We start from the raw sequence: 22,660 nt of genomic DNA on the forward strand, positions 1-22,660 counted from the left end.
TTACCAACCACATGGTTCTGGGTTCAGTCCCACTGCATGGCACCTTGGGCAAGTGTCTTCTATAGCCTTGGGCTGACCAAAGCCTTGCGAGTGGATTTGGTTGACAAAAACTGAAAGAAACCCATTGTATATATATATATATATATATATATATATATATATATATATATACATATATATGTATGTATGTGTGTGTCTGTGTTTGTCCTCCCAGCATCACTTGAAAACCGATGTTGGTGTGTTTACATCGCCGTAATTTAGCGGTTCAGCAAAAGAGGCCGATAGAATAAGTACTAGGCTTACAAAGAATAAGTCTTGGGGTTGATTTGCTCGACTAAAGGTTGTGCTCCAGCATGGCTGCAGTCAAATGACTGAAACAAGTAAAAGAGTATTGTTTTCAAAATTTTGGAAAAATTGGCCCATTATGCCCCACCCCACCTTACTAACTTGAACAAGAGTAAGCCATTAATTCTTCACATTATGCTGTCAACTCAGAAGTAAATACAAAGACAATAATAAGTGTTTTGGATGCAACCGTATTTAACACTGAATTATACAGCAATGGTGCTGTCAATTAATATCAAACAAATTTCAACTCATTATATTGCTGCTGCAATGGATTTAAAGATTTTCTGGGCACTAATGATTGTTTATATCAAATGTAGATTTGTAAATCTACAAAATGATAAATAAAAAGGGTTGAGGAAATAAAAAAAGGTATGTTCTGGAAGTACTTGTAAAAGTACTCTTGAAATACTGTGAAGTTCAGTGAAGTTAACATCAAAGGAAAGAAGCAGTTACAATATTTCCTTGGACTCGTCAGTTTCTATAGATGTGTTAATCATCATTAGAACTCCATATTGTTACTTGCATCACTGCATAAATATTCCAGTTTCATTGGAAAACCAACAAGAAAAGAGGTTTGAGCATATAAAGCTTATCATCATCATTTTAACATACACTGCTATCTACTATTGTGTACTCAGTATATTTTATTGTGCCAACAGTACCAGTGAGATTGCCTTGTACCCTATAAGGTCAAGACTCCTCACTACTCTGTGATTTCCATTTATCCAAGGCATAAGAAAGTAGTATCCTCACAGACACAGGAAAATATGGAAGAAAAATCACATCCTTGTGATATATATGACAAGTTATACATAACGAGAAAGAATTTAATGCAACATAAATTAAGCCACTCAGTCTCCAAGTTGTACCACTGTGAAGTCTGCGATAAAAGATTTACTAGAAACAGTTTGTTGATACGCCACAAACGTATTCACAAAGAGAGAAACTGTCAGAAGAATGAGTGTGAGTGAAGAGAGTAAGAGCATGAAGGAAGAAACAGAGGTGTGGGTAATGGTCAGGAGATGGTTGAAAGTTACATGATTGTTTGGAAAAGAAATTAGTGGCAGCTACATAATTATTAGTGTGGGAGATTAATTGTATAATGATGATGATGTTGATGATATATATAAGATGGAATCCCTGTCAGTTTTGATGTATAAGGATCTGACTACGTACACTTTCTTCATCAGTTATGATTATGTTGAATGTTACATTTGAGTCTTGTCAATGATTTGCAAAGAAGCCTGCAGCTTTTGCAAGTATGAGGATTATGGGTAAGTGCAGGTGGTATATTTGCAGCTGCTTTTCTCCTTTGCTTTGCACCCCTGTTAATGCTGGGTGAAACAAAGTCTCTTATACCATTTTGTCATGACATACATGCATGCATGTGTGTGTGTGTGTGTGTGTATAAAAACGTGGATTTAAAAATGGGGGGAAATAACTAAAGTAAGTGAATTTCAATACAGGGTGGAATGTTTCAGTGTAAGAGAGGAATCAGTTTTCAAGACTGTCTTCATTCTAAGATTCACGACTATAGTCCTTACCCAGATTCACCAGAACTCTATACCAGAATGTCTTTTCTCTGTAAACATCTTCTGACTATTCCTTGCTATTCTAACTTTCAGTATGTGTGGTCAAATATTTTCTCTCTAGTAATCATAATTTTGCTGTCTCTTATGTTGTGTTCTTTTTAATTTCAGGTTATCTGCTGATATTGAGATAAAAATCTTTCACTAATGACGATCAACATATTTATCAACATATGAAAACTGATGTTAGCTGTATTTGCAGTGTTTGATTGAATGTATGTCACATTGTTTGCAAAAATTCTTACACAAATGTGTAACAATTAAACTTGGAAGATTAACCATAAAATTTTAGCTGTATGTACTTTCGTAGCTGTACTTCTTAATTGAAGCAAATTTCACAATCCTATAGTTACAAAATAAATCCACTTGAAGTTTCTTAATAAAAACCACCATGCTTTAAACACAACCATCACAAAAAGAACATATAGATTAAAACAAAGTTATGAATAAGAAAGTAGTAACCTCACAGACACAGAAAAATATGGAAGAAAAATCACATCCTTGTGATATATGTGGCAAGTTATACATAACTAGAAAGAATTTAATGCAACATAAATTAAGCCACTCAGTCTCCAAGTTGTACCACTGTGAAGTCTGCGATAAAAGATTTACTAGAAACAGTTTGTTAACACGCCACAAACGTATTCACACAGGAGAGAGACCATATCATTGTGATATCTGTGGCGAAAGATTTTCTAGAAGTGGCAATTTGTCTCGACACAAACATATTCACACAGGAGAGAAACCATACCACTGTGATATTTGTGGTAAAACATTCTCTGATAGTGGTATATTGTCTTCCCATAAACGTGTTCATACAGGAGAGAAACCATATCCCTGTAATATTTGTGGTAAAACATTCTCTCAGAGTAATGTCCTATCTACCCACAAACGTATCCATACTGGAGAGAAGCCATACCTTTGCAATATTTGTGGTAAAACATTTTCCCAAAGTGGTAGTTTGTCTTCCCACAAACATATTCACACAGGAGAGAAACCCTATCAGTGTAATATTTGTGGTAAAACATTCTCTAGAAGCAGTAACCTATATGCTCACAAACGTAATCACACTGGTGATAACCCATATAAATGTGATGTTTGTGGCAACACATTTTCTCTAAGTCGTGACTTATCTTCCCACAAACGTATTCACACAGGAGAGAAACCATATCACTGTGATATCTGTGGTAAAACATTCTCTCAAAGTGGTAATTTATCTCAACACAAGCATATCCACTCAGGGGAGAAACCATACCATTGTAATATTTGTGGTAAAACATTCTCTCAGAAAGGTAATTTATATCAACACAAACTTATCCACACAGGAGAGAAACCATACCACTGTGATATCTGTGGTAAAAGATTCTCTCAGAAAGCTATTTTATCTAAACACAAACGTATTCATACAGGTGAGAAACCATATGAGTGTGATATCTGTAGTAAAGCATTCTCTAACAATAGTAGTGTGTCTCGACACAAACGTATTCACACAGGAGAGAAACCATTCTACTGTGATATATGTGGTAAAACTTTCACTCGGAGTAGTAGTTTAGCAACCCATCAATATGTTCACATTGGAGAGAAACCATATCACTGTGATATCTGTGGTCAAACATTTTCTACAAATAGAAATATATTAAGTCACAAACGTATCCACACAGGTGAAAAACCATATCACTGTCATATCTGTGGCAAAACATTCTCTAACAGTGGTACTTTATCTCGACATAAGCATATTCATACGTGAGAGAAATATACAACCAATTTTACAGTATATTTTCTGGAAATGATTAATTATCTAGACCATGTTATGTTAAATCAAGAAGAAATCACTGTGATATTTGAGGTAAAACTTTTTCTATGATTCATCTGACATATTTGAATTTATTTATGTACATTTATGGACATTAATTTGAAATAAATGATCAGAAAATTTCTATATGGAATGTAAATGAGTGTCTTTGGAACAAGATAAACAGTTGTAACTTTGTAAAAATCAAATGCAAATGAATTATATTACTTCTAGATAATACTGTGGAGTTAGTGGAAGAAATGAACATGCATAGAGCACAAAACATTTAATATGACACAAGTTACAATATTGTTAGGAGTAAAAATAAATAGAAAAGGCGTAACAATGCAGAAATATATATAAAGTGAAGATATGTTTTCCATTTAATAATTGAGCACTAAGTAGGTGACTCAGTCAAATCTTGAGTGGTGTAGATATAAATTTGTATTTCTGCATTAAGAAATATTAGTTTTGGCTTGGTTACCTATGTTGTGCTTCCATGACAGTGGCACTTATCCACAACTATCACATGATATCAAGAGAAAGAGACATGCACACAATGAATTCCTTTCAGTTCACTAGATCCACTAACAAGGCTTTGGTTAGCTTGGGGCTGAAGTAAAAGACAGTTGGCCAATGTGCCTCAGAGTGGGATTGAACCCAAAACTATGTGATTATGAGGCAAACTTATTAATCCTGCAGATACACACACACAAACACACACCTCTATTTCATGCCACAGTAGTAGTATTACATTAAAACAACCATCTATGTAACATGCTTTATGTAAATTGTCTGAATGTTATATTTCTTATGGATTTACTGTCTTTAAAAACACAATATATATTGAAAGGAGGCAAAAATTAGACTAGTAGCAGCTAGTAAGGATGCTAGATGTATTTCTGTTTCATTGGGCATTGTCAATAGCATACTCAGAGTTTTGTTTTGAATGTTATGTTTCTACATGTATCTTTTTACATTTGCATTTGTGTTTGTGCCTGACACACTCATTACTCATAATTCTCACTGCATCCACCCATTACTCTTCTACGTCTCTTTCTCTCATTGACTCTTTCCCCGTGGCTTCTCTGTACCCTCTCTTTAGCTCATGCTTAGACAAAATTTATCACTGCTAATATATAAAGAAACTATATATATTTGTTGATACTGTGAATAACTACCCAGCTGAATAAAAAATGTTATATGCAACAGAAGTAACATTAGATTAAAACATCCATCTATAAATTATATTTAATGTACATACATTGAAGAAAGACAAACTTATTGCAGTATTCTGCAGATATCATCTCTTATGAATATAATGTGTTTATCTTCAGACAAGTACTGTTGTATATTTGCCTTTCAGTTATGTATTTTGGTTAAGTATGATACATAAATAGAAATATACATATAAAGTTTTAAAACTGAAACTGAGTACTTGTCTTACTACTTTAGTTTCATGCTACTGTGATCTTCATATATACATATATGAATAACTATGACATAAAACATGAGTGATTGAAACAAGACAAAGCAGAAATTGGTAAAGATGAAGTCTGCTATCCTGATCATGCATTTCTTATCATATTAATTCCAATCCTGAATGAGTGCAAGCAGTTATTAAAATGTATCAATCAGCAAATAAGCCAAGCATACATAGATATTTGAGAATGGTCATGTATTTTGCAAAATTTATTTCTAATTCTTCACCAATTCTTTTGTGTTTTGATAGAAAACAAAGATTAGTAAAGAAGGGTGAAAGGGTGCAAGAAGCTAGAAAAGCTGTGGGAAGAGGGTCAATGAAAGAAAGACAGTTGAAGGATGATGTGGATAGGAGCCAAAGAGAGGATACAGAGAAGCCACAGGGAAAGAGTCAATGAGAGAAAGAGAGGTAGAAGAGTAATGAGTGAATGCAGTGAGAATTATGGGTAATGAGTATGTCAGGCACAAATGCAGATGTAAAAAGATACATGTAGATACATAACATTCAAAACAAAACTTATGAAAATTTAATAAGAATTTACAAATGGTTTCATTTAAGTATAGATGTCACCTTCAATTTTACTACAATCAATTATTTGGGCATTATATTGACCCCCATGACTGGCAAGATTTACCTCCATGACAAGCTTAAGTAAAAGGTTCTGTGAATTCACAGCAATCCCCACAGCCTTTGGAGACAACATTGGTGAAAGAATCTTTGATTTCTCCTCAATCAGAGATATCTTCTGTAGCACTGCATTCTATTACACTGATGCAATAAAGAGTGGCATTAATGAGAACTTAACATATATGAAGAATCCCTCACCCCACCTTTGAAGAGAACTTTAGATGTCTTTACAAAGAAATTCGGAAACTTTCTCTGAACAGAATCATTTCCTTAGCACTCATAAATATCACGAAGCTTTATTAAGTGCATTATGCCAATATTTGTTACTCCTCTCTAAACGACCATTCTTTCAAAGCACATACTTTCAAGCAAATAAATTACATGTATGGTAAAATTGCTGAAGTCATTCCCACTGTTCAGTGAGGGGTTCTATCTTTCTAAGCCTGGTTTATAGGCTGCACCTCACTAAACCTAATTGTTTTCCAAGGAAATCCTTGGGACTTGCAGTTAAGCTTTCAAGAGAAATCCACTCAGTAGATACACTTTATCAATGCTATTCATCTACATCCACTAACTTTTGACTGTATTTTCTTAGAATTTTACTTCAAAATATTAACACAATTTATATTCCTTTTTTCCCTCCTTTCTTATAAAATTCTCTTCACAATTATACATTACCACCTTTATATCCTCTGCTACATGAAACAAACACACACATATATATACACGATGGGTTCTTTCAGTTTCCATATCTACCATATCTACTCACAAGGCTTTGGTTGGCCCAAGGCCATAGTAGAAGACACTTGCCCAAGGTGCCACACAGTGGGAATGAATCTGGAGCTATATGATTGGGAAGCAAGCTTCTTTATTTCAATATTTTTGCAATTAAGGCATTACATTGAGGGGACACTACAACACATGTGGGGACATATAACAATTAAAAATATATTATGAATGACACGTGAAAACGAACATGAAAAACAAATTAAAATTATGATAATATGCATGATAGTTGAAAATGAAAATATGAAGAGTGCTACTTACCCCACACTGAGCAACACCACTTGCCACCTCAGTCCTAATTTCCTTTTGGTCTCTGTTCCAGTTCCGCTATTGCTCCATGACTGCACTCTCTCGTAACCTTTTTCACTGGAGGAGGGGTCTTCTAGATTCTGAGGTGTCTGCTCTTTTTTTTTTCTGTGGTGAAATGGGGTGGGTGGGGCTGAGTGGTCTTGGATGGGATGGAGTTGGACTGGGGTACCACATCATACTCAGTGTTCTTTCTTTTTTTCTTTTCTTCTTTCTACTCTCTGTTACTTTCCATTCTTCCTCCTTTTCCTCCACAATGTGGTACTATACCCACACTCTAAACACAATTTCTCCCAACATCACCATCTCTGCCAAACTCTCCAGTTGTTTCTCCTCCATCTGTATAATTAATTCTAGTGTCTTCCCTTTCCACCCTCCTCCTTCTGTTTCTGTGGCTTGAAGGACAGCCACTTTCTCCTCACTTCCAACAAGGACATCTGCCGCCACCCAATCCACTTCTATATCAGGTGGGATTGCTTCTACCCTTACCTTGGAAGTCTTTCTTCCAAGGTATGTGGACAGAAGCACTACTTCCTCTGTTTTCACCACCACACTCCTCGCCTCCTCTACTGTCCTAAATTGGACGACCATTGTCCCATGTCTCCTTCTTTTAGTTATGTATATTATTTCCTTTGACTGCTCCCTTAGCGCCTTTTCCATTTCAGCTTCTACCTGCTCAGCCTTTTTTCATTTTAATGAGAACACCTTATAGGTGATTATTTTTCTCTCCATCCGCTCCATAATTCCTTGGGGGGGCGGGGCACAACCTCACATCACGTCCCACCTGTACCATCTTCTCATACCCTTTCAGACCAGCCAAGTCCAACACCCTTTGCTTCATCTCCATGGCCTCAGCAAAACTCCTTGTCTTCTCCAACACTCCATCCATCTTTATGACTGCCCTTACCAGCTCCTCCTCTGCTGAAGACAACTCAGACCTGCTAAAGTCTGAGTACATCATCTCTACCGTCAAAGCAGCAAAAAAAAAAACGTGCGACTTGCACACAAACGACAAACCAAATGCACTCTGGGTGATGCATGCACAGAAGCAAGCTTCTTACCACACAGCCACACCTGCACCTATTATATATATATATATATATATATACATGCATATATGGGTACAAGATGTCACCAACAGTTCAAATAACATGAAATATGTAAACAAGTTAAATACGTAAACAACAAGAATAAAATGGAAAACAGGACAAGTAAACACAGAGCAAGGATCCTTCATCAATTGTCAGCTGCCTATCTACTCCTCATATATATATATATATATAGAGTGGGGCACAATGAGTAAGATTTATTGCATTTTTTACTTAAATAAAAAAAATTTTTTTACCTATGTTTGCTACCTCACAGTAGCTATATCAGCTAAGCAAATGACTTCTAAATGCATTAAAAACACTATATAAGGAGGTGTCAGGGTGCTGAAAAGTTCCTGGCTTTAAAGGTATTGCGAAAACCCTGGTGTGAATCTGAGAGAGGAATATGTTGAATAAAATCATAATTAACTGATCCTCCCTTATTTTCTTTTACCCAAAGCCAAGAAGCTTTCAGTACCCATTCTTAACATAATCTGAACACTATTTCAGAAAATTATCTCAGTTCTTGTAAACATATGAAAGACAAATTTAGCCGGGGCAAAATGAGCAATGTCTCTTCACTTCTCCAGAATTACATTTAAGAAAAGGCTCAGACACATCAACATCCATCCTTAGACATCAAACAGACGAGAAATGCAACAAAACTCTATTAATATCTGGGTCAAATTGACAGAGGATCATGGGAAAATGGCATGATATGAAATTAACAAAACTCAACTAAATCTAAAATCTCAACATATATATCTTCTATAGCTTTTTCATGATCTGTTGGAGTGACTCTCTTCTTGATGTAGTTATGCACCATGCAGTAAAAGTGAAGAAGAAACTGAAATTAATCATGACTCATTTTGCACCATTTTAGACACCATGTTTTGAAAATGATCAAATTTGATATTAGGGTGGGAAAAATTGACTTGGAATCCAACAGAGAAAATAATATTGATTGTTATAGATATCTTATTAGCAACCTCAACCTCAATTACCATCAGGTCGAAGTTGAGGAAAAATATCTTGAAAGGTAGTCCCTGCCACCTGACTATATTTTAAACTCTTTCAACTTCAACAACATCTATAACAATATTTTTTTATTTCCAAAAATGCTGCTATACTTACAAATAAGTTTCAAAGTGGGAGGGAGGAAATAATATAAAATCAAAAATAACTCATTTTGCCCCCGCCTATATTTAGGTATGTATGCATGCAGTATAGTCCCCTTGCTTTGATTTCATGTGATAGTTGTAAATGAACGTTGCCGTCATGCAAGCGGCATCTTTTGTTTCCAAATCTTCTAGCTCTGATCATCAGGAAAAATTACCTTACTTGGAAACTACTAAGTGTTATCTACTTCCGCAAATCCCGTCTGGCCCATGCATGAATGCAAAAGTGAACATTAAGCATTGATGATGATGATGATAGATAATTATACGTATACGTTTACACAACGCATACTTGTATGAGTACTGCCGACTTTGAAACGATGGAAGTACGCGGTTTGTGCGATACTATATACTTAGATAAAGGTATTGTACCAGATATGATTCGCGTTGAACTGTACGAACACAAGTGATATTGTGTTCAGCAAGTGTGAACAGACATTCTGAGTTGTGCGAATGTTTTTTTTTTTATTTTATTTTAGTCTCTTATTTCTGTTGTAAGTTCATATTTTTTTTATTTCGCATTTGATTTTACTTATACTTTTTCAGCACACCAAAATAATTTTGGTGTCGAAGAGAGATGAAATAAGTATTAATTGTAGTGAATAAATTAATATCGCAGCGGAATAATTTATGTCACCGAAACGTGTTTTTGTTAAAGTTGACAATATAATTACTTCCCCTGACTGTTTCCCTATTTCCCTTCACTTCCTGCTATTGTTTGACGCATATCTGTTATTTTGACAGGCTCATATAACAGCTGCCATTTAAGCGATATAATAAGATATAGCAGGTTCATAACGAACTGTATATGAAATAGATACGGCATATTTTAAAAAATTTTGTACACCTAGAAATGGATATTAATATTTGCTTTTGAAGCTATCATTGTCCCTCATAGGTTCTCGCCACTTCTGTATATATTACATGTTCTTCATTGGATCTATAATGCGTAAGTATTATTTGTATAATATTGAAAACATTTCCTTCTAATACATATGTTTGTTATATATTCTATAGTAAGATAAAAGAAAGTGAAGAAAATGTGTCAATTACGAAAGTAAAATGTTTTGTTTAAAGTAAAGATGATTTTGTTTCATTTTTCGCCATTCTTCCTAATTTTAATTCCAAGCTCATGCCGTAATTCCCACATTATCACTTGACCTGCTAGAAATAATAACATCCTCATTAGAAAAGGTAAAACGCATTTTATCAATTAGTCTTAGTTGGATACAGTATACCTGAAAAAAGACGAACGAAATGAATTTTATTCCTTTGATGCTAAGGCTGTCAGGGTAGAAGTGACCAAGTGCTAAACAAAAGAAAACTTTGGACAAAATAGTTTTCATGCGATTATTGAAAGCATATCACTTTCAGACTGAAAGTGTCGCGTCCCGGAGATAATGATCCAAAGCAATCGTTGAATTGATTGAAGGATAGGCGCGCCATTTCATATACCCACCCGTATCGCTTCCTTTGCGGGAAGTAAATATATATTCTGTTTTAAATCACAATAATGTCACATCCACTGACACATATATTAATGTTTACAACAAATATATATATTTTGATAAAACAATATTATAACCTCGTAATAGCGAAATTACATATGTGTGTGTGTGTGTGTGTATATAACTAACTATATTCCTTTTAACCATCCCTGATAATTGTTGGGGTTGGTTCTTAACATCTGGTGCGAAACCAGTTGATATTTCGATTATATGTTAATAATATTGTATTTTATCAATAATATACGTTTTTTCTTCTTCTGACTAATAGGGTTTCAGACAACTTCCAGGTTCCCCACTTGATGTATCGCATATGGCCATAGGAATCTTCTGATGCGTGCTCAAAAGCTACTGACCTCTTAGTCTTTAAAGACATGGTATTGAAAAATGCATGTTTTTACCACTCTAATTGTATATCCTCAGATATTTCGGAAAGAATATCCCAAGGTCATACTATTCCTTTCAATCATTTATGATGATTGCCGGGGTTGGTTCTCAACTCCTGGTATGCCAACAATAGCCAATTTGGGTATTAAGAGGCCATATTACTGTTATTATTATTATTATTTCATCCTTTTGCGGTCGATAAATTAAGTACCAGTTAAACACTGGGGTCGATGTAATCGACTAGTCCCCTCCCACAAAATTTCTGGCCTTGTACCTGTAGTAGAAAAGGTTGTTATTAATAATGATAACTGTAAACCCTTTGTGGCAAATAAAGAAATCATTATTACTATTATCGTTAGCGGTGTTTCGCCCGTCGCTACGTTTTGAGTTGAAATTCCGCCGAGGTCAACTTTATCTTTCATCTTTTCGGGGTCGATAAATTAAGTACCAGTAAAACTGGAGTTGATAGAATCTACGACATAACTGCAGATTCTTGCCCCCCCCCCACCTACCGACTTTGGATGATAATAACCATTTTGGGCGTTTGTACATCCGTAGATTTCTACCGAAGCAGCAGGCAGTGAGGCTGTCACCAGAAAACTCGTTATGCTAAAAAAACCAGCTAAAGGTCTAAACGTTTCTAACAGAAAGACATTGAATAGAATAATTCCTCGTTTGAACTTTTTTTAATTATACACACACGTGTGTGTATGAAAGAGAGAGAGGACTAGAAATCTACGGATGCATAAACACACAAAACGGAGAAAATGAAACAAATATGAACGACTTGTTCCGAAACACCCCCGAGTGGAGAACGGTCCTCAAAAGTAATCGCCAATTGTTTTCCCCCCAAATTCCTATGTTCTCGGAATCTACATAGTCCAAGGTATATTTGTGGAAAATTTCATTAAAAATATCTATTTTCTTGTAAGTTATGACGAATTAAAGTGGACGCCGGTGAATTTTCCGAAATTCCCCACCTCATTTCCTCCTAAAGCACTTTCCCCCAAAAGTTTTGTATATTCGGAATTTACAAGATATGACACATATTCGTAAAAAATTGCATTAAAAAAGATCCATTTTTCTGAAAGTTATGATCATCCAAAGTTGTGGGGGTGGGCAGGAATCTGTAGTTATGCCGAATCTACTACCCCCCCTCCAACAATTTCGGACCTTGTATCGATAGTAAAAGGGATCATTATCGTTAGGCGGCAAGGTGGACTAAGTGCTTAGCGGTATTTCGCCCATCGCTACGTTCTGAGTTCAAATTCCGCCGAGATCGACTTTGCCTTTCAGACTTAGTTTTGTACTTCACCATAAAATTTTTTTTTTTTTAATATTAGACATAGTGGAAAATTGATTTCCTACCATGTTTTATAATAATGAGAAAGTCATAAAAATTAAGAAATTCTATTACAAAACCTTCATTTCTGTATTATGTATATTCCTGTCCCACTTTGCCTAACGTCAAAGCCTAAATTGCCTAACTCTATGAAATTTGCCTAACCTTGAGACATGAATATACATAATACAGAAATTTTTTTTACATTTTTCCACCATGTCTAATATTTAAAAAAAAAATTTATGGGCGGGTTCAAAAGGAAGTGTTTCTGCCTTCCATCAGGGTTGATAAAATAGGTTCTAGTTGAACACTAGGGTCAATGTAATTGACTCATCCCTACCTCCCCCAAACTGCCCTTGTAGCAAAAATTTGAAATAATTATTATTATTATCATTAAGACAGCAAGCTTGCAAAATCATCAGCCTGCCAAGCTAAATGCTGAGTGGTATTTCATCCGTCTTTACGTTCACAGTTCAAATTCTGCCAAAGTCAATTTATATTATCAGACATCTGCACCAGCTCAATACTTTCCAAAATCCAAGAATGAGGAACCATATCATACGCTTTCTTATAATTGGTCCATGACATGCCCAGATTAGTAAGTCTTTTCTTGCAGTCATTCTGTATCATTCTGTCTATCAGAAGTTGGTCTTCTATCCCTTGGCTTTTCCTTCTGCACCCTTTCTGTTCCACTGACAGTTTGTCATTCATTTCTTAGAACTTATACACATAATTAGATATTCTTGTCATCAGCTTCCACATCAGAGGCAGACAGGTGATAGGCTGGTAATTATCTACTGCATTGCCTTTGCTGGGATCCTTTTGGCAAAGAATTTTTTTACCTATGGTCAACCACTTTGGGATTTGTACACCATTGTTGATCAATTTATCCATTTGTGTGGTTATTCTTCTGTGTAGTGCTGGGAAATTTTTCAGCCAATATCCTTGTACCCCATTCAGTCTTGGACATTTCCAGTTTGGGATCTTTATTGTCTGTTTGGTTACCATTTCAGTTATTCTAATATTACTGTGTTTCACTTCATATTTTTGCAACCTTAATTCTTTCTACCATTTAGCATCTTTGTTTTGCTTTCCATTATCCCAGATGTTACTCCAAAACTTTTTACTTCCTTCAGTGTGTGGTCTCTCACTGCTGTTAAGCTTTCCACTCAGCTGTAGATAAACCCTTTTCTGGTCTTGGAACAATCTGTTGATTTTTTATTGTTCAATTCTTTGGTCATATCTGTTGATCTTTGTCACTTTAGCCTGTAATCTTCGTTTCAGCTCTTCAAGAACTACATTTAGCCTTTTTCTCTTTATCTTGTATCTATGTTCTAGTTCCTGATATTTCTCCTCCCTCTTGATTTCACTTTTTTTCTTTCTTTCCAAGGTTTTGAAATGTTTTCATATTTCATTGATTGATTGTTTTTTTATTCTTTTCCACCAAGGTTCTTTTTCTTCATTCCCACATTTACAGTTTGATTCAAGGCTTACTTTATTTCCTAGTATTATTATTATTCACAAAAATAAAATATAAAGAGACTCATATAGACCAGAAGTTAACTGACTCTTTAGTTTCTTATAGGCAGAGTGGAATATGTTATGAAGAAATGTGTATATTGAAGATATTAACAACAATGACTTCAACATATCTCATGTCTCTGTTCATGAGGTTGAATATTAAAAACATACCATCATATGACATGTAAAAAAGAAAGGAAGCCTTTTTTACATTCCAAATATGAAAAAAAATAGCCTTCCTCTTTTTTTCTTAAAATCTTTAATGAAACTATGTAGAGTGACCAACATAATTCACTTACTGATGATATATATGCCTATGCTATGTATCTTTTCTGCATAGGTATTTTCTTTCTCTTCCTTGTTCTATCTTTCAATATTTCTGGTTAAATATAAGGCAGTAAGCTGACAGAACTGTTAACAGCATTTTATCTGCCTTTTTCTTCCGAGCTCCAATTCTGTTGAGGTCAGTTTTGTCTTTCGTCATTTTGGGGTCAATAAAATAAGTACCAGTTGAACACTGGGGTTGATGTAATCAATGTAACCCCTCCCCTGAAATTGCTGGCCTTGGGCCAACATTTGAAACCATTATTTCTGGTTAAATATCTTCTCTCTACCATCTTTTTTGTTGACATTTAATTGTCTCTTATGTATGATACCATCTCTGTATTTCAGGTTATCTGATAATACTGATATCTGACACAAGACACATCAACTGACTAATGAAGAATATGAAAGACTGAAGAATGACTTCATGAAGTTAACATGAGACAGAGGTTATCTTACTTCTCTGAAATTTTAAAAAGTTGATTGGAAATATGTCTTGTCTTGATTTTTTTTTGTGGTTGAACTCAAGAAATTTAATAGAAAACATTACCAACCTTATATTTAATGCATAAGATATCTGGATATATTTTGAAAATTGGATTGATTGAATACAATCATGTTTGACAGGATAACATTTAATTCAAAAATTAAAATCAACAAGTATGGTATTTATCTGAAAAGAGTATGAAAAATGTTTATATGTAAGAGACATAGCTAAAAAGAAACAATTTCAAATGACAATGTATATTATCACAAAAAATAATCTGTGTCATAATAACATCTTAATCACAGTCTCACATTACCTTATAAAACTATGAATTAAAGAAAAACATATATAAAGAAGAAATTAAATTTGCATTTTGTGAGGAACATATGACATTATGGAGGAGAGTCTGTGTAAGAATCAGGTCTATGAGAATAAGGATTTCCCTCACCCAAATGAGAAAGATGTACAGATGAAATCATATGACTGTGACATCAAAACAAACACATCCACGGAAACCAGTGAACACAATTCACTTAATACAAATTCAAATGTTTACCATTGTAAAGATTGTGATGAAAATTTCACATATGATTCTTTGCTTTCACACAAATGTACTCACACAGATGAGAAACTATGCCAATGTGATATCTGCGGTAAAATTTTCTCTTGCGATGGCGACTTGACTGCTCACATATGTACACAGACAAGTAAGAAAACATTTAACTGTGATGTCTGTGGAAAAACATTTTACAAGAATTCTGATTTAACTCGTCACATACGCATTCACACAGGTGAAAAACCATTTCACTGTGGTGTCTGTGGTAAATCATTTTCTCGGAATTATGAATTGACTGGTCACAAATATACTCACACAGGTGAGAAACCATACTGCTGTGATATATGTGGTAAAACATTTTCTCAGAAGTTTCAATTGAAACTTCACATACGTACACACACAGGTGAGAAACCATATCACTGTGATGTGTGTGGTAAAACATTTACTACGAATTCTGATTTGACTCGTCACATACGCACTCACACAGGTGAGAAACCATACCACTGTAACAATTGTGGAAAATCATTTTCTCGGAATTATGAACTGACTGCTCACAAATGTTTTCACACAGGTGAGAGACCACATCACTGTGCTGTCTGTGGTAAAACATTTTCAAAGAATTCTGACTTAACTCGACACATACGTATTCACACAGGTGAAAAACCTTTTCGCTGTGACATTTGTGGTAAATCATTTTCTCGAAATTATGGATTGACTGGTCACAAATGTTTTCACACAGGTGACAAATCATATCACTGTAATGTCTGTGATAAAACATTTTCAAAGAAATCTGACTTAATTCGTCACTTATGTATTCACACAGGGGAAAAACCATTTCACTGCGATGTTTGTGGTAAAACATTTTCAAAAAATTCTGACTTAACTCGTCACATACGTATTCACACTGGGGAGAAACCATTCCACTGTGATATCTGTGGTAAATTATATTCTCGGAATTACGAATTGACTGTTCATAAATATTCTCATACAAATATGAAGCCATATCACTGTGATATATGTGGTAAAACATTTTCTCAGAAGTTTCAGTTGAAACTTCACATACGTACACACACAGGTGAGAAACCATATCACTGTGATGTCTGTGGAAAAACATTTACTACGAATTCTGATTTAACTCGTCACATACGCACTCATACGGGTGAGAAACCATTCCACTGTGACATCTGTGACAAATCGTTTTCTCAGAATTATGAGTTGACTGTTCACAAATGTTTTCACACAGGTGAGAAACCATATCACTGTGATATATGTGGTAAAACATTTTCAAAGAATTCTGACTTAACTCGTCACATACGCATTCACACAGGTGAAAAACCATTTCACTGTGGTGTCTGTGGTAAATCTTTTTCTCGGAATTATGAATTGACTGGTCACAAATATATTCACACAGGTGAGAAACCATACTGCTGTGATATATGTGGTAAAACATTTTCTCAAAAGTATCAACTAAATCTTCACATACGTACTCACACAGGTGAAAAAGAATATCAATGTGATATTTGTGGTAAAACGTTTAGTAGAAATGGGGACTTGACTGTTCACAAATATACTCATACAGGTGAGAAACCATACCACTGTGATATCTGTGGTAAAACATTCTCACGGAATTCTCACTTAACTCGTCATATACCTACACACAGAGGTGAGAAACAATACCACTGTGATATCTGCGATGAATCATTTTCTCGGAAAAATGCATTGACTGTTCACAAAGCTACTCACTCAAGTTAGAAACCTTACCACTGTGACGTTTGTGGCAAAGCATTTTCACAAAGTTCTCACTTGTCACATACATATATAGGTGACAAACCATAGCATTATGGAACCTGTGGTAAATCTTTCTTTTGTAATGGTGAGTTGTCTACTCACAAGTTTGCTCACAGTTGAGAAACAATACTGTGTTATCTGTAGTAATGCATTTACCAAAAAATTTCACTTAACTTGTTACGTATATACACTGGTGAAAAACCATAGCATTGTGATATTGTAATAAAACATTTTCCACAATTCATCAATTGACTTTTTACAAATGTTCTTACATGAGTCTGAATATTTACTACAGTGGTATCTATGGTTAAAAATTTTATCAAAATACAACTTCACTATTCACAAGCATACTCAGGTGGTTGAGAGCACACTGCTGATATCTATTGTAAAAGATTTTAAGTAAATTCACATTTAGTTCATCACATACATACTAACACAGGTGAGAAACCATACCACTGTGATATCTGTGGTAAAATATTTTCAGGAATTTCTTAACTTTTTAGAAGCCATACTACTGATCATTATCATTTTTTGCTGCAGACTAACTGGAATGTTAGAGTCCAAGTCAGTTCTTATTCAATGTGGCTGATTGAAGATTACATTTCATCCTTACTTAATATTTTGACAAGGCTTCTACATCAGGATTCCCTTCCTAAATGTAAACCACTTGATAGAGTGTAATGGTTGCATTTTATGTTGACACAAGCACTAAGAGGACAGAGTGGTAATGGTAATGGATGGGTTGGTTTTGTGGACCCAGTGGTAGAATGCATCAGTCTACTTGCCATGCCTATAGGGGTTGGTTGGTTAATTAGAGTACACGACAAATTTTATTAGAGATCTTGAATTAGTTTTTTGCCTTTTACAATCTTCTTTTAAAAATAAACTGCTGTAACACCCATATGCACACATACATATTCTTGTATATGTGTAAAGAAAATATACATCAAAGGACACAGGAAGAACAAAGTTTGGCAAACATGGTATTAGCTTAATGATTTAATGGAAAGTGTTATATTCCTATCAGTTTGGATCTTATTTCTACATCACTAGAAAAGAAAGAAATAGAGATGTAGAGGGGAGTGAGAAAGAGAAATATTCTGTGAAGAAAAATAAGGTGAAGAGTTAATAACCAGGTGTGAATGCTCTTCTGTTGGGAGTAGAGAGTTAAGAAGAATAGAGTGGGTGTATGTCATCATCATCATTTAACATCCACTTTCCATGTTGGCATGGGTTGGACTGTTTCACTGAGGACTGGCAAGCCAGGAGGCTGCACCAGACCCCAATCTGATCTGGCAAGGTTTCTACAGCTGATGCTCTTCCTAATGCCAATAACTCCGAGAGTGTAGTGGGTGCTTTTACATGCCACCAGTCAGGCAGCACTGGCATCAATCACACTCAAATGGTGTTTTATGTGCCACTGGCACAGGAGCCAGTCCAGCGGGACTGGCATTGGCCATGACTGATTTTACTTGACTCAGTAGGTCAGATCCAAATATCAATGGCTATCTGTGTCTATGAGGAGTTATGTGTATGTATGTTAATGTAGTGTAGGTATGGCATTGATTAATAGGAGCTGGGTGTTTGTCATTGATGAAGCATAAGGGAAGGCAAGAACAAGATGGATGGTGTGAATGCAAATGTATAATAAAAGTATGAAACGTCTTAACAAAGAAGGTTTAAGCATAAGTACAAAATTAGAGCAGTATACTTGGATTCTGTAATGAAAAGAAAAGTAAAAGAATTTGGTAAATGGGTTGAGTCCAGAAGATGGTAAGATGTGCCCAAGAAACCGCTATGTTTTATACAAACCAGTTACAGGAATAAGCAGTTGCAGATTTTTTTTTCTTTTTTGCATAATTTCTAATGACATATACATACACACAAAAAGTAATTTTACAATTCTTGGTTCATAGTTAATTTTGTAAAACAGACAGTTTTGAGACAAGGGAGACCTTATGTTTTTGGTATGCTGTGGTTACTGTAGTTGGTGTTATTAACAATATGTGAATAGATTTAACAAACCAAAAGTTTCAGTTCAAGTTTTCAAAATTTACTTTTGTATTGACAGCAAATATATATCTTTTGCAAAACCTTCAGTCTTCTTAAGGGATACAGTAATTGGTTACATGTACAATTTCCCAGAGAGAGTAAGATGGAATTTATGCTCTCCAATAAGTAGGGATTTGTTGAAAATATTCTAGATATTTTCTGGGCAGATAATTTCTTTGGTTTTAATGCCTTGAAATAAAATGGGATATTTAGGTGAAGTTTTCCCTAATGCTGAAGTATATTTGTAAATGACAATTCCCTTGCAGTACATGGCATTGATTCTTGTGTAGTTTCTCAGGTGAGGTTTCCCAATGAGAAAACAGAAAACATGATTTAATGGACACATTACAAACCTTACTTTTTCATAAATGACCACTTGTATAACCACAAATTTGCCTTCAAATCATGAGAGTATCTCCCTCATAAATAAATTTTTTAAAAAACCTCCAGAAGTTTAATGTAGACTTCATTTCTCTGATTTAAACTAAGATTTTGGCACTAAACCAACCCTTTGCTTTATCCTTTGAACAACTATACAAGACCTTTCAAATAAAACCAGCAGTGTACCACACAACAGTCTCCCATATAGCAATGATACCAAAACAAAATTACTAAAATAAACAGCATAGTTTATGAGTTTCTTCACAGTGGTTCTCTTATGTCACTCCTTAGGACTACATATTGAATTTGTTCACCAACATTAAATGTTCATTGATTAATCCTTCCAAAGTGGGACAGGCTAAGTAACTAAGCATTTTTTTTATTCTTTCAATTTTGATATTAGATAAGCTACTTAATTAGTTCAATAAAACTGCTATTGTCAATTGGTTCTATGATATTGCTGGCAAACTAATCTGAAAATTGAACCAGTTTAATATCCTTTCATATCAAATACTAAAGTCTCTGGAATTTGTGAGACAGTTGAATATGATTAAGGATTTTGATATTAGAATAGTTACAGATTTAGGGTGTCTGTTGTACTGTGATAACATACTAGGACAAAAAGTAAGATAACCTGCTATGATTAATATTTCAGATTACCTATCCTGGATGTCTTCAAGGAGCATATATACTTCTCTCCCACATCATGAGTTTGTACGGACAATGTCCTGAGAATTACAAGTAATGAGAAAAAATAGAAAGGGGAAAACATGAAGGAGAGAGAGAGAAGGTCTATATTACTCTGTATTTTTGTGTTAAAATCACAGGTACAATTGAAATTGTGTCAAAAATCTATAAATTCATGTTCTAATATAAAGTGAAATAACCTTAAATAGCTGTGGATATTACACTTTTATCTTTTACATGTTCCAGGTCAAAACCTGTGGCCATGCTGGGGCATTGCCATAACCCTCCCACTTTTTTGTTATTAAGTTTAAATGCTTCTCAATATGAAAATAAGCATATACATGGGCAGAAGGGAATGTAGACATGATAGTTACCTAGACAGACAGACAGGTAGGTAGATAAGCTCAGCGCTATATCAAAAGTTATGCAAATAGATTACTGAAATGAAATAAAAATCTCGGTAAATAACTCAAACTGAGCCTTGGTGGTTGTTGGACAGCAAACTAGTTTGTTTACCATTTAAAAAAAAATTCTGTCCGTACATGCGCATTAATGCTTTTAATTATCTGTTCAATTGAAACATTTGTTTATTAAATATGGACAATGTTAGAAGACAGCTAAAAAGAGAAAGAACAAGGAGGATTACTTTTCAAATATAAGCATGCAATACATGTAGGATGTGTCAGCCTCCACAATAATTTCATTGGAGCCACTTCAATAACAAATGCACTTCCTAGTACCTCACATAAAGCTGGTTCCAAATGACTCCAACCTTACTTTCATTTTGGAATGAGTTTAGTTCCCTGTAAGGCTCTCCTGCTCTGTGACAATAAATAAGGCACAGAGATACTTAGAAAAATTGGAATATTGTTGCTACCTCCTATGGAAATTGTCTGATATTACAGTAAGACGAGTTGAGACCAACAGACGAGGCAAACTGGAAGGTAAAACTCTTACAAAAGCATCTGTATAAAGAAATGCTGCAAGAGTAGAATTTATATGTGTGCCATTCATATTACATTCTGTTCATACAGTTTCTCAAATATTTTCTGTGATCACATGCAATGTATATTTTATACACATTTAAATTAGTTCATTGTTTTGGATTTCTGTTTATATATGTATGTCACATACAGTTTGTATAGTCCCATTTGTAATTCAGTAAGTTTCTGTTTTTTCCTATGAAAATACAGTTTGTATTTATTTATTTATTTACTTTGTAAATATGTAATAAAGATTGTAATTAATAAACATTTAATATATATGAATAAGTTTTATCTTTTTAATAAATCTTTTATTTCCTCAAACTATAAAGCATATCATATCTGTCAAATGTATTACAAGGAGGTAAATAGCAATACAATCGAAATTCATTTCAGTTATGTCTAAAATCACTTTTGATTAAATAACAGGATATCAAAAGAATTTTAAAAATTCCTTGCTTGTGTTTAATATACTAAAATAATGGTTTCAAATGTGCTGACTTACACTGTGGAATTTCCGCAGGTTCTGCTAGCCACTATCAATTTAAATAGTCAATTATTTAGGCATTCTATGGCCTGAAAGTCAGGTAAGATTTACCTCCACAAGAAGCTTAAGTAAAAGGTCCTATGCATGCACAGTATTTCCTTCATCCTTAGCAGTTGGCATTGCTGAAAGACTCTAATTTCACCTCAAAAAATTCAATCTCCCTTTCAGTTTAGATGTCGATGAATATAGTTGCAAACTATCCCAAATTAAATACCATTTCTTGAGGACCCATAAATATCACCAGCATCTATAATATCATGGTTAGTTACTCTTGTTTAAACAACTACTCTTTAAACTGCATGCTATAATGCAAATAGCGTACATATATGGAGCCTCAACTCTTGACACCTAATTCAACTGCTGAAATCATTCTCATTGTTCAGCAAGGGTTCTATCTTTCTGAAACAGTGGTTTGTAGGGTGAACCTCACTTTTCCTGATTGTCTTTTGCAGAAAAATTTGCATGGCATATACACTCTACTGGGGTCTTTCACCTACCCTTTTCTAACTCTTAATCTTGTTTTCTATGAGTTTTACTCCAAAATATTAAATTTCTGTTTTTTCTCATTACAGTTGTACGTTACTGCCTTTATACACTCTATTACATGTTTTGAGTGTGTGTTTTGCTGCTTGTTTACCTTTCAGTGCCTATAATTATGTGTGCATGTATATATGAAGTCATAGTCAGGTTAGGTGTGGGGTCATGTGCTGTTGTTGCGTTCACCATTTGTCAGTATATTCCCAGGTCCTCCTGAGTGATCTGTTAAGCAGAGTCCCAGTTAGTCCCCAACTCTGTAAGATACTTCCTCATCTACTGTGACCATATGGCATGTGATAAACTAACATGTACTGTCAGACCATCAGTGAACAGAACGCTAACTCTGAAAATCAAGCATCATGATCA

The 22,660-nt window shown here is 34.6% G+C and overlaps 2 protein-coding genes across 10 annotated transcripts in view; one reads left to right on the top strand and one right to left on the bottom strand.

Annotated features, from left to right (window-relative positions):
* LOC115214080 (zinc finger protein 62 homolog) overlaps window positions 1-22,660 on the bottom strand; it is a 433,795-nt gene that overhangs the window by 159,936 nt on the left and 251,199 nt on the right. The gene's annotated exons all lie outside the window — the stretch shown is intronic.
* LOC115213868 (zinc finger protein 260-like) overlaps window positions 1-22,660 on the top strand; it is a 40,752-nt gene that overhangs the window by 2,542 nt on the left and 15,550 nt on the right. Inside the window, exons 1-3 of one of the 9 annotated variants that reach the window (XM_036504333.1) lie at window positions 9,246-10,146; window positions 10,974-11,079; window positions 14,625-17,351. In XM_036504333.1, coding sequence (XP_036360226.1) covers window positions 15,158-17,071 — 1,914 coding nt within the window. In that variant the 5' untranslated portion in view covers window positions 9,246-10,146; window positions 10,974-11,079; window positions 14,625-15,157 and the 3' untranslated portion in view covers window positions 17,072-17,351. Of the gene's footprint in view, window positions 1-2,048; window positions 3,784-9,230; window positions 10,147-10,973; window positions 11,080-14,624; window positions 17,352-22,660 lie in introns of those variants that run through there. The other 8 variants (XR_004999830.1, XM_036504336.1, XR_004999828.1 and 5 more) reach the window with 8 other exon arrangements.

Source organism: Octopus sinensis, linkage group LG7 (assembly GCF_006345805.1).
Source record: "Octopus sinensis linkage group LG7, ASM634580v1, whole genome shotgun sequence".
NCBI classification, from domain to species: Eukaryota; Metazoa; Mollusca; class Cephalopoda; order Octopoda; family Octopodidae; genus Octopus; species Octopus sinensis.